Consider the following 13,203-nt stretch of genomic DNA (forward strand, 5'->3'; position numbering starts at 1 on the left):
CAGGCCTATAGCTCAGGCCTATAGCTCCCTTACAAGGGTCAGTCTTTACCTTAAGAAAACATTGCCCAGCCCTGGCCGGTTTGGCTCAGTGGATAGAGCGTCCGTCTGTGAACTGAAGGGTCCCAGGTTCGATTCCAGTCAAGGGCACGTGCCCAGGTTGTGGGCTTGATCCCCAGTAGGGGACTTGCAGGAGGCAGCCGATCAATGATTCTCTCTCATCATGGATGTTTCTATCTCTCTCCCTCTTTTTTTTAAAATATATATTTTATTGTACAGAGAGGAAGGGAGAGAGATAGAGAGTCAGAAACATCGATGAGAGAGAAACATCGATCTGCTGTCTCCTGCACATCTCCCACCGGGGATGTGCCCGCAACCCAGGTACATGCCCTTGACCGGAATCGAACCTGGGACCCTTGAGTTCGCAGGCCGATGCTCTATCCACTGAGCCAAACCGGTTTCGGCTATCTCTCTCCCTCTTGCTTCCTCTCTAAAAAGAAAAAAAAAGAAAAAAAAATCACTGCCCAGTGTGTGTGTGTGTGTGTGTGTGTTTAATTTGTTGATTTTAGAGATAAAGAGAGGGAAGGAGAGAGAGAAATGTGATTTGTTCCACTTACTTATGCATTCATTGGTGGATTGCCCTAGGGGCCCTGACCAGGGATTGCACCCCCACCCCTGGCCTATCAGGACAAAGCTCTAATCTGCTGAGCTACTTGGCCAGGGCTCCCTGTCCATTGTTCTCCTGCATCTAAGAAAACACACGTTTGAAATGTCCAAGTACTTTTCTTTTCCAGACTCCTCGAAGGCACAGCCACGGGCACCCGGGCACAGGACCACCAGAGCACGAGACCACAGAACCCCTCACTGTTACCTTGTTCCCCTCATCGTGCCGCCTCTGTGGACTGTAATGTTAACTATTCATTACCCTGTACCACCCATGGGGAAGAAATACGCGTTTCTCCACCTGTGACCCAATCCTGAAGATTTCCCCACTTGGTTTTCTCCCGCCTCCTTAACCTTCCGCCAATGGACGCCATGGGGCTTCTTTAGGTTTTCCCTTCTGATTCACAATGCAGAACTGTCATTCTCTGGAGCGTTTTCTCAGTCTCCTGAGATCTTACTTCTGGGTGTGTCCTCAAAAACTTGGCTCCAATAAACTCTTTTTTTTTTAGAGAGAGAGAGAGGGAAAGACAGAGAAACATCCATGTGAGAGAAACACATCGATTGGTTGCCTCCTGCACACACCCCCGACCAGGGCCCGGGCCAGGGCAGTGCCTGTCCTTGATTGGAATTGAACCCGGGACCCTTTGGTCCACAGGCCAATGCTCTATCCACTGAGCCATACCAGCGAGGACTCCAATAAATTCTTATTAAATTTTTCTCCATAGCTTACATTGACAAGGAGAACTTAGAAATAGTTTAGACATAAGTTTTTCTCTGCAAGTAATGCTTTTATCATTCCAACCTAGGTCAGATAAATGACCAATGCAGGAACAATCTCACTTGTAACATTGAAAGCTTTACATATTTATACACATTGTATTTATTCAAACTGTGCTTACAGGCACTTATTGTGCAGAATAGAAATATCACTCATACCCGTGTTTTAGTTACAATAGGACAACCAGTTACCAGTGTAACAGCCATTGTCTGTCATGAACGCTGATGGGCAAATTTTCTCTGAGCAAAGTGTACAGTTCCTTAAATTATGTTCTCGCTTATGTTTGTTCCTGTTTGTTGAAATGTGATTTTATGTCGAATTCCATATTTTAAAAAATGAACTTGCATTTGTATGTTTTATCACGTCATTTATGAGGAATTGATCTTTACCCTCATTTAGTGAGGTCTATGCCTAATGGATTAGAAGCAGGTCTTGCATCGCGGAGAGGAAGCAGCCCTGGTCTAAATGGGTAGACTGCGCTCCTTGGGGGGCATCTCACTCAAACTGGCCCGACGGTGGGCCTTAAGCAATTATTTATTAAAAGAAGGAATGGCCATAACCGGTTTGGCTCAGTGGATAGAGCCTCGGCCTGCGGACTGTGGGGTCCCGGGTTCGATTCCGGTCAGGGGCATGTGCCTTGGTTGCGGGCACATCCCCAGTAGGGAGTGTGCAGGAGGCAGCTGATCGATGTTTCTCTCTCATCGATGTTTCTAGCTCTCTGTCCCTCCCCCTTCCTCTCTGTAGAAAATCAATAAAATATATTTAAAAAAATGAAGGAATGGATTTTCAACCCCGACTCTGGGTCCAGGGCGTTAATCAGGTGTGTCCTCCAACTCCCCCACGAGTAGACTTGCTGAAGTCTGAAGTCAGCTAAACGCCAGGACCCGTGCAGGACCTCCCACCCGCTCCTCTCCGTTTTCCCTCCCGGGGGAGGCGTGCCCAGCACCTATCTGCATCCTGTGCACTCATTGGTGGAGCCCGACGCCCGTCACTGCCAGGTTCCGCCCTAGCCACGCCCCCACGTCGTTGCAGACCCGAGAGAAGACGTGGTCATTGTCTCGCTGGAGGGTCCGCCCTTCGCGTGGGTTGGTGGGAGCGCGGTCCACAAGCCAGCGCACGCTGCACCCGCCCCGCCCCCTCGCACGTCGGGCCCCGCCCCCAGCACGCAGGCTCCGCCCAACCTCGCGCATGCGCGCGCGCATCCGGCAGTGCCTCAGTCTGGACAGCGGGACCCGGTGGGCGGCGGTCTGGCCGCCGAGGTGCGAAGGGAGGAGCCCGAGTCGCCGCCGCCGCCGCCGCCGGAGAGGACCATGTCTGCGAGTCGAGCCAAGAAAGTGAAGATGGCCACCAAATCGTGCCCAGAGTGCGACCTCCAGGTGGGCGGCGGGCCGGCGGGCGAGGGTCTGTCCTGCGGCCGGCGGCGCAGAAGGGGCGTGGGCTGGTCCCCGGTCGCCCGGCGGTTCCGGTGACAGCGGCGGGCGGGTCTGTGCACTTCAGCCCCTGTGTCCCGACGGGAACGCGCGTGGCCGCCTGGAGGGTGGCTTTGTTCCCATCGGACCCGGGACCCGACTGTTCCCGCCGCGCCCTTGGGTTCCGGGATGCTCAGCGCTCCAGGGCCTCCTGCCACGGCGCCGGTGGAGACACAACGGGGCTCGCGGTGGCGAGAGCGTCGGTGGCCGGGAGGTCCTGTGTCTAGCTCACCGCAGGCCGGCGTCCGGGTGTGCAGGGAACGGCGTGACTATGCTGTGGTTGGGGAAGCGGACCCAGGCTGGTCACCAGCGGGGATGCCGGCCGGGGTCCTGCCACCACCATGTCTCCTAGGAACACAGGTGCCTTTCCACCCTGCAGGCCGGCGGGGCCGGAGCGCTAGGAGCGGGGTAACCAGCTCCTTCTTCGGTCCTTTGGAGGAGTTCTGTTAATCTTTTTGTTTTTAACATGCTTTTTAAAAAGATTTTTATTGATTTCAGATTGGAAGGGAGAGGAAGAGAGAGAGAGAGAAACATCAATGATGAGAGAGAGTCATTGATTGGCTGCCTCCTGCACGCCCCCCACTGGGGATCCAGCCCGCAACCCAGGCCTGTGCCCTTGGCCGGAACCGAACCTGGGACCCTTCAGTCCACAGGCCGACGCTCTATCCATTGAGCCAAACCAGCCAGGGCTTGGCTGCCTCTTGCACGCCCTCTGCTGGGGCTCAAGCCCCAAACCTGGGCATGTGCCCTGACCAGATGGAAGGGTTGACCTCTGGGTGCCTGGGTGGGAGCTCAGTCAGCTGCGCCACACTGGCCTGGCGGGTTCTGTGCCCTTTCTGCTGCCCTCGAGAGCTGCTCTGGTATGTGTCCAAGCGGTTGCTTCCCCTCCCTGCAGAAGCGGGAGGGTCCCCCTGAGACTCGCTGTGGGAACCCAGTTGAACTCCTGGAGGGAAAACTCACAAAAGTGTGGGGAACGTCCTGGGACTGGGTCTCGCTGGAGTTTGAACTCTCAGACTGGTCCACACGGAGCCTGCAGCAGTGTGTCCCTCCTTACAGTTGCGTTTTTCCTGCCTGACTCTGTGAATTTCGCTTTGGTAAGTTGAGAGTCTCTGTCTTCACCCGTCTGTCCAGTTGGAGGGGCCCTGGTTTGCCCGGGGACCCCACTTCTCTCACAGAGCGGAGAAGGGTTGTTGACTTTTCAGTGGTGACTTTCATGCTCCCTCCAAGTGCTCAGCGCTTGGATTGCTGTACCTTTGTAGTAAGTTGTGAAATCAGGAAATGTGAGTCTTCCAACTTTGTTTTTTCTGTTTTAAGACTGTTTTGGCTTTTCAAATCCATGGGAATATTTGAATTCGCTTTTCCATGTCCAGGGTGGGGCGGGGGAAAGGCCATTGGTCTGTTGATAAGTATTGCATTGGATCTGTGTAGATCGATTTGGGAAGTATTAACACTATTGAGTCCTCCAATTCATGAACATTGTTGTCTTTCCATTAATTTAGGTCTCTAATTTTTCAGAAATGATTTATAGGTTTCAGTGTACAAGCTATGCATCTTTTTGGTTAAATTTATTCCTAATTATTTTTTTGATAGTTGTATACATAGAATTATTTTCTTATTCCATTTTTTGGTTTTTTTAAAAATATATATATTTTATTGATTTTTTACAGAGAGGAAGGGAGACGGAGAGGGATAGAGAGTTAGAAACATTGATCAGCTGTCTCCTGCACACTCCTACTGGCGATGTGCCCGCAACCTAGGTACATGCCCTTGACTGGAGTCAAACCTGGGACCTTTCAGTCTGCAGGCCGACGCTCTATCCACTGAGCCAAACTGGTTAGGGCTTAATTTCATTTTTTGTATTGTTTATTGCTAGTGTATAGAAATAACACTGATTTTTGTGTGTCTTGTATCCTGCAACATTGCTGCATTCCTTCATTAGCCCTAATATTGTGTATGTGTTTATTTAGGATTTCTTATATATAAGGTCATGTGACCTGTGAATGGAAATAGATTTACTTCACTTTTTCGATGTGTATGCCTTTAACTTCTTTTTCTTGCCTACTTTCTCTGGCTTTCCATTACAATGTTGAATAGAAGCAGCAGAAGCAGATATGGGTGTCTTGTTCCTGGTATAGGGAAGAAAGGTTTCAATCTTTCCTATTGAGTATGATGTTAGTTGTGGGCTTTTCATAAGTTCATTTTGTCATGTGGAGGAAGTTCCCTTCTGTTTCTCATTGTTCAGTGTTTTATCGTGAAAGGTGAGAGACCTTGTGTCACCCAGGAAATGCCAAGGGACTTAGGGACTTCGCGTCAGGAATTGGGATCAAAGACCACACATTGGACAGAAGAATCTCATAGAACTCCTATGAGATTGCAAGGCTTGTAGGAGCTGCCAGGAACCAGGGGCAGATATGCATATACTAGAGGCCCCGTGCATAAAATTCATGCAGGGGGGGGGGGGGGGGTCCTCAGCCCAGCCTGTGCCCTCTCGCAGTGGGACATCCTTAGCGCTGCCACCACTGTGTTCCCAAGCCGTGAGCCTGGCTTCTGGCTGAGCGCACTGACCACCAGGAGGCAGCTCCTGCGTTGAGCGTCTGCCCCCTGGTGGTAAGTGCACGTCATAGCGACCCATGGTTCCACTGTTTGGTCGATTTGCATATTAGCCTTTTATTATGTAGGATATCCGTGGTTATATGTTTATTAATAGTGTGTGTGTGTGTGTGTGAGTGTGTGTGTGTGTGTGTGTGTGTGTGTGTGTGTTTCTGTCATCCCACAGTGGTGTTTCTCTTTATGTTTTTTCTTTCAACTTGTTAGTGTCTGGCCCTCTTCCCCCTCCTGTTCCAACTTTTAGACTAATTTTCAGTTCTGTTTTATCACCAGTAATCATTTTGTATCCAAGTCTTATTCTTTTCTTCCTTTGAAATGTTTGTTAAATGTATACTTTAAAAAAAAGTACATTCCCCCCCTGCCAGCATAGTAGAGCAGGCCAATAGCCTCTCATCCTGGGATCATGTAATGATTTCCTAAACCAGTTCCTTTCTTCTAGACTAATCCATTTTGTAACTATTCTGACACTGACAGTTTAGGAAATTATTTTTGCCCTTCACATTCAGCATTATTAAACATTTGCTATATTCATGGAACTGTAGAGGACGAGGAGAATAGATGTGATTTTTTGTTGTTAATCCTCACTCGAGGATATTTTTCCATTGATTTTTAGAGAGAGTGGAAAGGAGAGGAGAGACAGACAGAGAGAGAAACATCCATGTGAGAGAGACACATCAAGTGGTTGCCTCCTGCACAGGCCCCTGCCAGGGCTGGAGCCTGAAACCCAAGTATGTGCCCTTGACCGGAATTGAACCTGGGACCCTTCAGTCCACAGGCCAATGCGCTATCCACTGAGCAAAACTGGCTAGGGCTAGATGTGATTCTTATCTCAATTCATATGAGGAGATAGAATTTAAATATAAATGTGATTTCTTCCTTCAAGTTACTTACTGTTTAGTTGCAGAGACCACAGAAGCACTTGAGAAGTCTAATAAATAGTAAAATGTAATATATATTTTCTCTTTTTCCCCTCCAGGTTCCTGTTGCATGTAAATCTTGTCCCTGTGGTTATGTATTTATTAATAGGAATCTCCTAAAAGTAAAACAGTCAGATAAGTCATCACCTTTTACAGGTAATTGCAAGTTTACCATCTTTTCAGCTTTTATGGTTTTTGTTATATAGATTAAAAATTAATTTTTGTTAGTTAATTTTTTTTTCTGCTGCTGAAGTTATAATATTAAAAGTCTATTGATCCCTGGCTGGTGTAGCTCAATTGAGCATCGTCCCGTATACTTTGTGGTCGCCGGTTCTATTCCCAGTCAGGGCAGCCAATCAATGTTTCTCTCTCCCGCTCCCCTCCCCCCTTTTTAAATTGTTGACACTATTACATATGAAACAATTCTTTTTTTCTTTTTTTTTTAATATTCTTTATTGATTTTTAGAGAAAGAGGAAGGGAGACGGAAAGAGAGAGAGAGAAACATCGATTGATTGCTTCCTGTACATTCTCCACTGGGGATGGAGCCTGCAACCCGGGCATGTGCCCTGGCCAGGAATTGAACTGACAGCCTTTCGGTACATGGGACGATGCCCAACCAACTGAGCCCACCGGTCTGGGCTGGAACAGTTCTTCTTTACAGTAGAATTTCAGTTAATAACTGGAAGGATTGCGGGTGAGTTTAGGAAAGGAGTGTTATGGTTGTGTTTTAAACAATGCACTGGGCAATGGACTATAGTGCCATTTAAAACACGTAAAAGACGCGACTGCCGGGGTGGGGTGCAAACTTAGGCAAACGGTTCTTTCACGTCCCTAAAGCGTATTATTTTTACTCGTCTACACCAAAATTAAGTATGAAGCCAAGAGCAGTGAGTTAGAGAGGCTGAAAGAAGATAAAGAGGCCGTGAAGTAGCGGCCATTCAGATCATCTGCACAGGGAAGAGGAAGACCTAAAATACTGTCAGAGCATAAGGAACAGGCATTCATCAGCCCGTCCTGAGAGGATGTTTTCCAAGCATTAGACTGATCTGCGACCCTAATTCGGCAGCACTGAAAAAAACAGAAGGCGTTGAGTTCCTGGATCTCAAAGCACAACTCATATTTTAGTCAAAATAATGTTTTCTATGGTAGATGCTTATAAAATTACTGGCAATTGGGTTCCTGTGAGAAAACGAAAAGGCTGAAACATAACATCCACCTGATAGAAACGGTGATCCAAACTTCCCATCTGAATGAGATTGCTGCTGCTTCCAGCCGCAACGTAACTGATGGCCAAGTAGGTGTCAGGCCTGTTCACTTGTGTTGTTTAGGGTTCATGATGATGGCGTGCTCTGCAGTCTTTGATGGTTGAGCTTTTATTTATTTTCTCCGAAGAAGTGAGCCATACCATGTCTTTGAAAGATTTGCGAATACTTTTCTTATATGAGTTTAAACTGGGACACAGTGCAGCCACGGCCAGCAGAAACATCATCTCTGTCTTCGGAGAAGGCTCTGTGAACGAAAGGACCATCCGGTGGTGGTTTGAGAAGTTCCGTTCCGGGCATCTGAGTCTGAAAAATGAGCCTCGCGGGAGACCCAGGTCAGTCCTAAATGAAGACGAGCTGCGAGCCATGGTGGAAGCGAACCCCAAGAGCGCCATCCGGGGCCTCGCCGCAGACCTAGGCGTTTCTGCTACAACCATTTCTCGACACCTGGCTGCAATGGGAAAGGTGAAAAAGTTGGACAAGTGGGTGACAGCAGCTGATGGGTGATCATGAACAGGTGGTTGGAGAGACGCTCATCCCTTAAGATCTGGAAGAGCAGAGATCTTATGAGAGCGTCCTGAGTGTGACAGAAATGAAATCGAAAGGGATCTGGACAATGGCTGGATGTTGATGAAGTTCCCCAACGAGTTAAAACCATTGTTTAACCAAAAGAGGATCTGGTAACTGTGGGTGGTGTGCACACAGGGTGTTTCAACACTGCGTGTTCACCCGAACTGCTTTCCCTGTGTTAAGCTAGCTCTCATTGCCCAGCAGTGGAACTCACGGACCCCGTCACTCTACAGCACTCTGCGCTGGTCCGCAGACGTGGACCTGTCCTGCCCAGGACAACAGTTGACCACGGACGTCACAGACCGCCGTGGGGAGGTAACTGAATCAGGCAAAGGAATTTAGCGCGTCCATCAGACTCACCTGGCCTTTTAAAACAGATTCCCACCTCCTTTGTCATTTGTAACTAAGACACAGAACATTCTCCGGTTGAGAAGCAGGAATTGAAGGAAGTGAATGTCTTTTAACAAGACTGGATTTTATAAATGTAGTATCTATCATTTGATATTGGGGGAAGTTTATCACTTGGAGAAAGCAGCTCATACTATTAGTGCATATTTTGGTTGAATGAAGCTGTTGTTTTTCTCAAAAAATACAACATTTTCATTTTGACCTGCAAAAGGCAATTGCATGTGGCTCACCCTGATCATTTCCTAGATCCCGGCAGAGCCCGGAGACAGAAAGGCACTCAGGAGCCAAAGCTACAGCTGCTCCTGAGGACCCCATCTTCTTCCCGGGAGGGATGTGGCGCAACCCAGGGAGCGCACATGCTCGCACGTGTGTGTGTGTGTGGGGGGGGGGTGTGTGTGCGTGTGCGTGTGTGTGTGTGTGTGGGGGTGTGTGTGTGTGTGGTGTGCGTGTGTGTGGTGTGTGTGTGTGAAAGATGCTTAGGAGTCGGCCGAGCAGAGACCCCGGTGAAGAGTGCTTCAGCCTCCTTCCCTTCCTTTGACCGCACTGCTTTGCTCCTGGTGTGCTTTCTGTCTGAATGTTTGCTGTTCCTCTTCACCTTATTAACTCTACCCATCATGCACTTTTCCTCCAGGAAGTCTTCCCTGGTCGCCCCACCCCCGCCCCAGGTCAGGTCCCTTTGAGGCCTAAGAATCCCAGTATTGTTCCTGCATAATGTGATCATGGTCATAATATATTTATTTGTGTGATAATGTGTGTCTCTCTGTCTTTTCTGCTAGATTATAAGGTTCAAAACAGCAGCGACTGAGTTTTTGCTTATATGATCATACCCCTGTCAAGGGCACAAGGTCTAGTACAAGCATGTCAAACTCGCGGCCCGCGGGCTACATGCTGCCCACAATGAATATTTTTGCGGCCCAGCCAATATAACGGTCTGTAAGAAACGCTTTAATAAAAATTTTGTAAGTTAATTTTTACAATATCCTGTTATACATAATTAATAATGAGCTACAACTTTCGATAATGACTGATTACTATAATCGTGTTGAATTCATTTCCCTTATGCGCCATTTCTCTCCACTAATACTAGCAGCGAATTTTTTTTTTTAATTCTATTGATTTTTTACAGAGAGGAAGGGAGAGGGATAGAGAGTTAGAAACATCGATGAGAGAGAAACATCAATCAGCTGCCTCCTGCACACCTACTGGGGATGTGCCCGCAACCAAGGTACATACATGCCCTTGACCGGAATCGAACCTGAGACCTTTCAGTCCGCAGGCCGACACTCTATCCACTGAGCCAAACCGGTTAGGGCAGCAGCGAATTTTTTAGCAGCCGATTGCCATGTCATTAGTCTTGGACTGACTTGTTTGGTGTGCACAACGGGAAATATTTCACTTTTGGAGAACAAGAAAAATAGGTTTATTTGCATTATGCTTATTAATTTGTGCAGTTATTCATTGTCTGGTAAGTTAATGTTCAAGAAAAGTATTAATTTTTATTAAAATGTTCTATTATATTACCGATGACTTATTTATTTCAGCCCTTTGTATTCAACATGTCTCTATTGAAATAAACCTATGTTTCTATGAAAATTGAAGCTTTTGTTTTTTTGCGGCCCACAGAAACTTAAACCTGGTTTATTTGGCCCGTGTTAGCCTTTGAATTTGACATACTTGGTCTAGTACATAGTAGACACCTATTAATGTTTGTTCAACGAATAAATAAATGCGAGGGCCAGTTTCATCCACTTTGTAGAAAATTTGACAGCAAGTAATTAAAAACCAAATGAACAGTCGTTTAAATAAGTAGGTTTTGTTTTCTCTAACTGATGAAAATGTTCAAACATATAAAATACTTGAATTTTACAGTGATCCTGTGTAGCCTTTTATGAATAAAGCTGTTATGAATATTCTTGCAGAGTCTTTTTGTGGACATATGTTTACATTTCTCTTGGATAAACACTTAAAATTGGAGAACCTGAGTCATAGGCTATGTGTATATTTCATTTTCCCAAAATGATTACACCATTTTGTACTCCCTCTCACTAATACTTGATGTTATTAGTATTTAAAAAAATTTTTTAAATCCTCACCTCAGGATATTTATTTCCATTGATTTTTTTAAAGATATATTTTATTGATATTTTACAGAGAGGAAGGGAAAGGGTTAGAGAGTTAGAAACACTGATGAGAGAGAAACATCTATCAGCTGCCTCCTGTACACTCCCTACTGGGGATGTGCCCGCAACCAAGGTAACATGCCCTTGACCGGAATCGAACCCGGGACCCTTGAGTCTGCAGGCCGACGCTCCGTCCACTGAGCCAAACCAGTTAGGGTTCCATTGATTTTTTTTTAAGAGAGAGTGTAAGGGAGAGGAAGAGAGAGAGAGAGAAACATCATGTGAGAGAGAGACATCCTGGGTGTGGGCTGTGTCTTATTTTGAGCTATTTTCCCCTAGGGATGCAGGCCATCATTGGGGTAGCTATGCAACAATGCTGTTGGGGGCCAGGCACTTTCTAGCTTTCTGCTCATCCTTAGTGGGTTGAGGAGGATCCCATGCAGGCCTCCTCGGGAGGCAGCCTCTGAGATGCTCTTAGTGATCCCTACATCTTGCCATTCTTGTCCTTACGTATTACCCTGTCATCCAGCGTGGGCTGGACTTAGTGACTTGCTTCTGCTAGAATTCAGCAGAAGTGATGGGCTGCCATTTTGGAGATGTAAGTTATAAAAAGCAGGCGGCTTCTGCCACGCGTGTTCTTCCTGGCTCTATCTCAGCTTGCTCACTCAGGGCGGGAGCCAGCTGCCATGCTGTGAGGCAGCTCAGTGAAGAGCCTTTGATGAGGGACAGGGGGCAACAATCCAGTGAGTGAGCTTGGGAGTGGACCTCCCCCGAGTTGAGCATTCAGATGAGGTTGCACAACCACACCTGGGTTTCTGACCCACAGACATTGAGAGAATATTTAAAATATATATATTGTTACTGATTTCAGAGAGGAAGGGAGAGGGAGAGGGAGAAACTTCAATGATGAGAGAGAACCCCGAGTCCTTTTTAAGCCCAACTCCTTCCCAGGGTGACGAAGACCCTGCATAGCTGAATATGGCCCACCTCCCCTGGACTCTGCCCTGCACGGGGCGTACCCTCAACACGACACTCCCCTTGCTTACACTGCCCCACCCTCCCGGGGGCCGTCACCGTTCACAGGTGTTCACCTTTGACCGGGCAGCTCCACCTCGCATCCTTAGGGACTCCGCTCTGGAGACAACGCTTCAGAAAGCCTGCGAGGACCACCAACTCCCTCAACAGCGGGCCGGGGCCGCCTCAGTAGCTGTGTGCAAATCCTTATCCCTTTTTTTGCGGGGGGGTGGGGAGCCTAAATTTTTAGCTTGATCTAGTGGAAAGTTAAAATAATACAATAGGACATGGAATGAAAAACAAGTCTTCCTCCTACCCTGCCGTGCTCTGTACCTGATTTTTCAGTGCACTATTCATACAGCTCGAGCTCGTCCTTCTGAGGGGCTGCACTGCCATTGCTTCATGCACGCCTTAATCTGCTCAGGCCATTTGGCGGGGCTCCCTGGGCTGTTTCTGGTTTTGCTCTGACGAGCGGTGCTGTCAAGTGCAACACCTTTGCGCAAGTGGGTTTGGGTGGGGAATGTCTTTCCTTCATTCAGATTCTTAGGGATGGGATTGCTAGATCGGAGGCTCAGTGGCTTTCGGCCGCTTTACTCTTCCCATCGACCACCCTCTCCTCTGGTGTCGAGTGTTAGGTCTGTTAGGTCGGCTGCACTGGACGGGGTGATCGTGAGGGCAGCGCTTCCCAGGATTCCCATTTGCGTGGCGGATTGGTCCTCAATAAATACTTGACGACGAATATTGTATCTCGCGGCGCCGACTCCACGGCCTGGCATACAGTAGACTCATCAGATGTCTGATTAGACTTACTAACAGTTACTAAACTTCACGCCATAACGGGTGGCGACTGACCTCCCACCCGCTCCTCACACTCCCTCTCTCCCTCCTTCCGGGGCGAGGCGTGGCCAGCACCTATTGGTATGTATTCTGTGCACTCATTGGTCGAGCCAGATGCCAGTCATTGTCAGATCCCGTCCGAGCCACGCCCCCACGCTGTTCCCCTAACCGAGAGAAGGCGTGGCCATAGTCTCGCGGGATGGTCCGCCCGCCTACCTCTGGTGAGAAGCCCGACGCGCTTGAGGGCCGGCGTGAGTGGGTAGAAGCGCGGTCCCAAGTCCCACGGAGCTGGCGCACGCCACGTCGCGCCACGCCTCCTTGCAGCCGCGCCCCCTCGCATGCAGGCTCCGCCCCTAGCACAAGGCTCCACCCCCTCGCACGCCACGTCGCGCCACGCCCCTTTGCAGCCGCGCCCCCTCGTACGCAGGCTCCGCCCCCTTGTGCGCCGCGCCCCCTCGCACGCAGGCTCCGCCCAACCTCGCGCACGCGCGCGCGCACCGGGCAGCGCCTCAGTCTGGGCAGCGGGACCCGGCGGGCGGAGGCTGGGCCTGTGAGGTGCG

General features: G+C 48.7%; 1 protein-coding gene across 6 annotated transcripts in view; it reads left to right on the forward strand.

Moving 5' to 3' along the window:
• Window positions 1-2,657: 2,657 nt before the first annotated feature.
• Window positions 2,658-13,203, forward strand: part of CUNH16orf87 (chromosome unknown C16orf87 homolog) — a 28,820-nt gene continuing 18,274 nt past the window's right edge. Inside the window, exons 1-4 of one of the 6 annotated variants that reach the window (XR_002826893.1) lie at window positions 2,658-2,814; window positions 6,491-6,587; window positions 7,825-8,579; window positions 9,449-9,625. Coding sequence is in view for 5 of the 6 variants with exons in the window: in XM_023746481.1 (XP_023602249.1) it covers window positions 2,749-2,814; window positions 6,491-6,587; window positions 7,825-8,201 (540 nt within the window). In the remaining variant the exon portion in view is untranslated. Of the gene's footprint in view, window positions 2,815-6,490; window positions 6,588-7,824; window positions 9,422-9,448; window positions 9,626-13,203 lie in introns of those variants that run through there. The other 5 variants (XM_023746481.1, XM_023746483.1, XM_023746480.1 and 2 more) reach the window with 5 other exon arrangements.

Source organism: Myotis lucifugus, unplaced genomic scaffold (assembly GCF_000147115.1).
Source record: "Myotis lucifugus unplaced genomic scaffold, Myoluc2.0 scaffold_686, whole genome shotgun sequence".
Lineage (NCBI taxonomy): Eukaryota > Metazoa > Chordata > Mammalia > Chiroptera > Vespertilionidae > Myotis > Myotis lucifugus.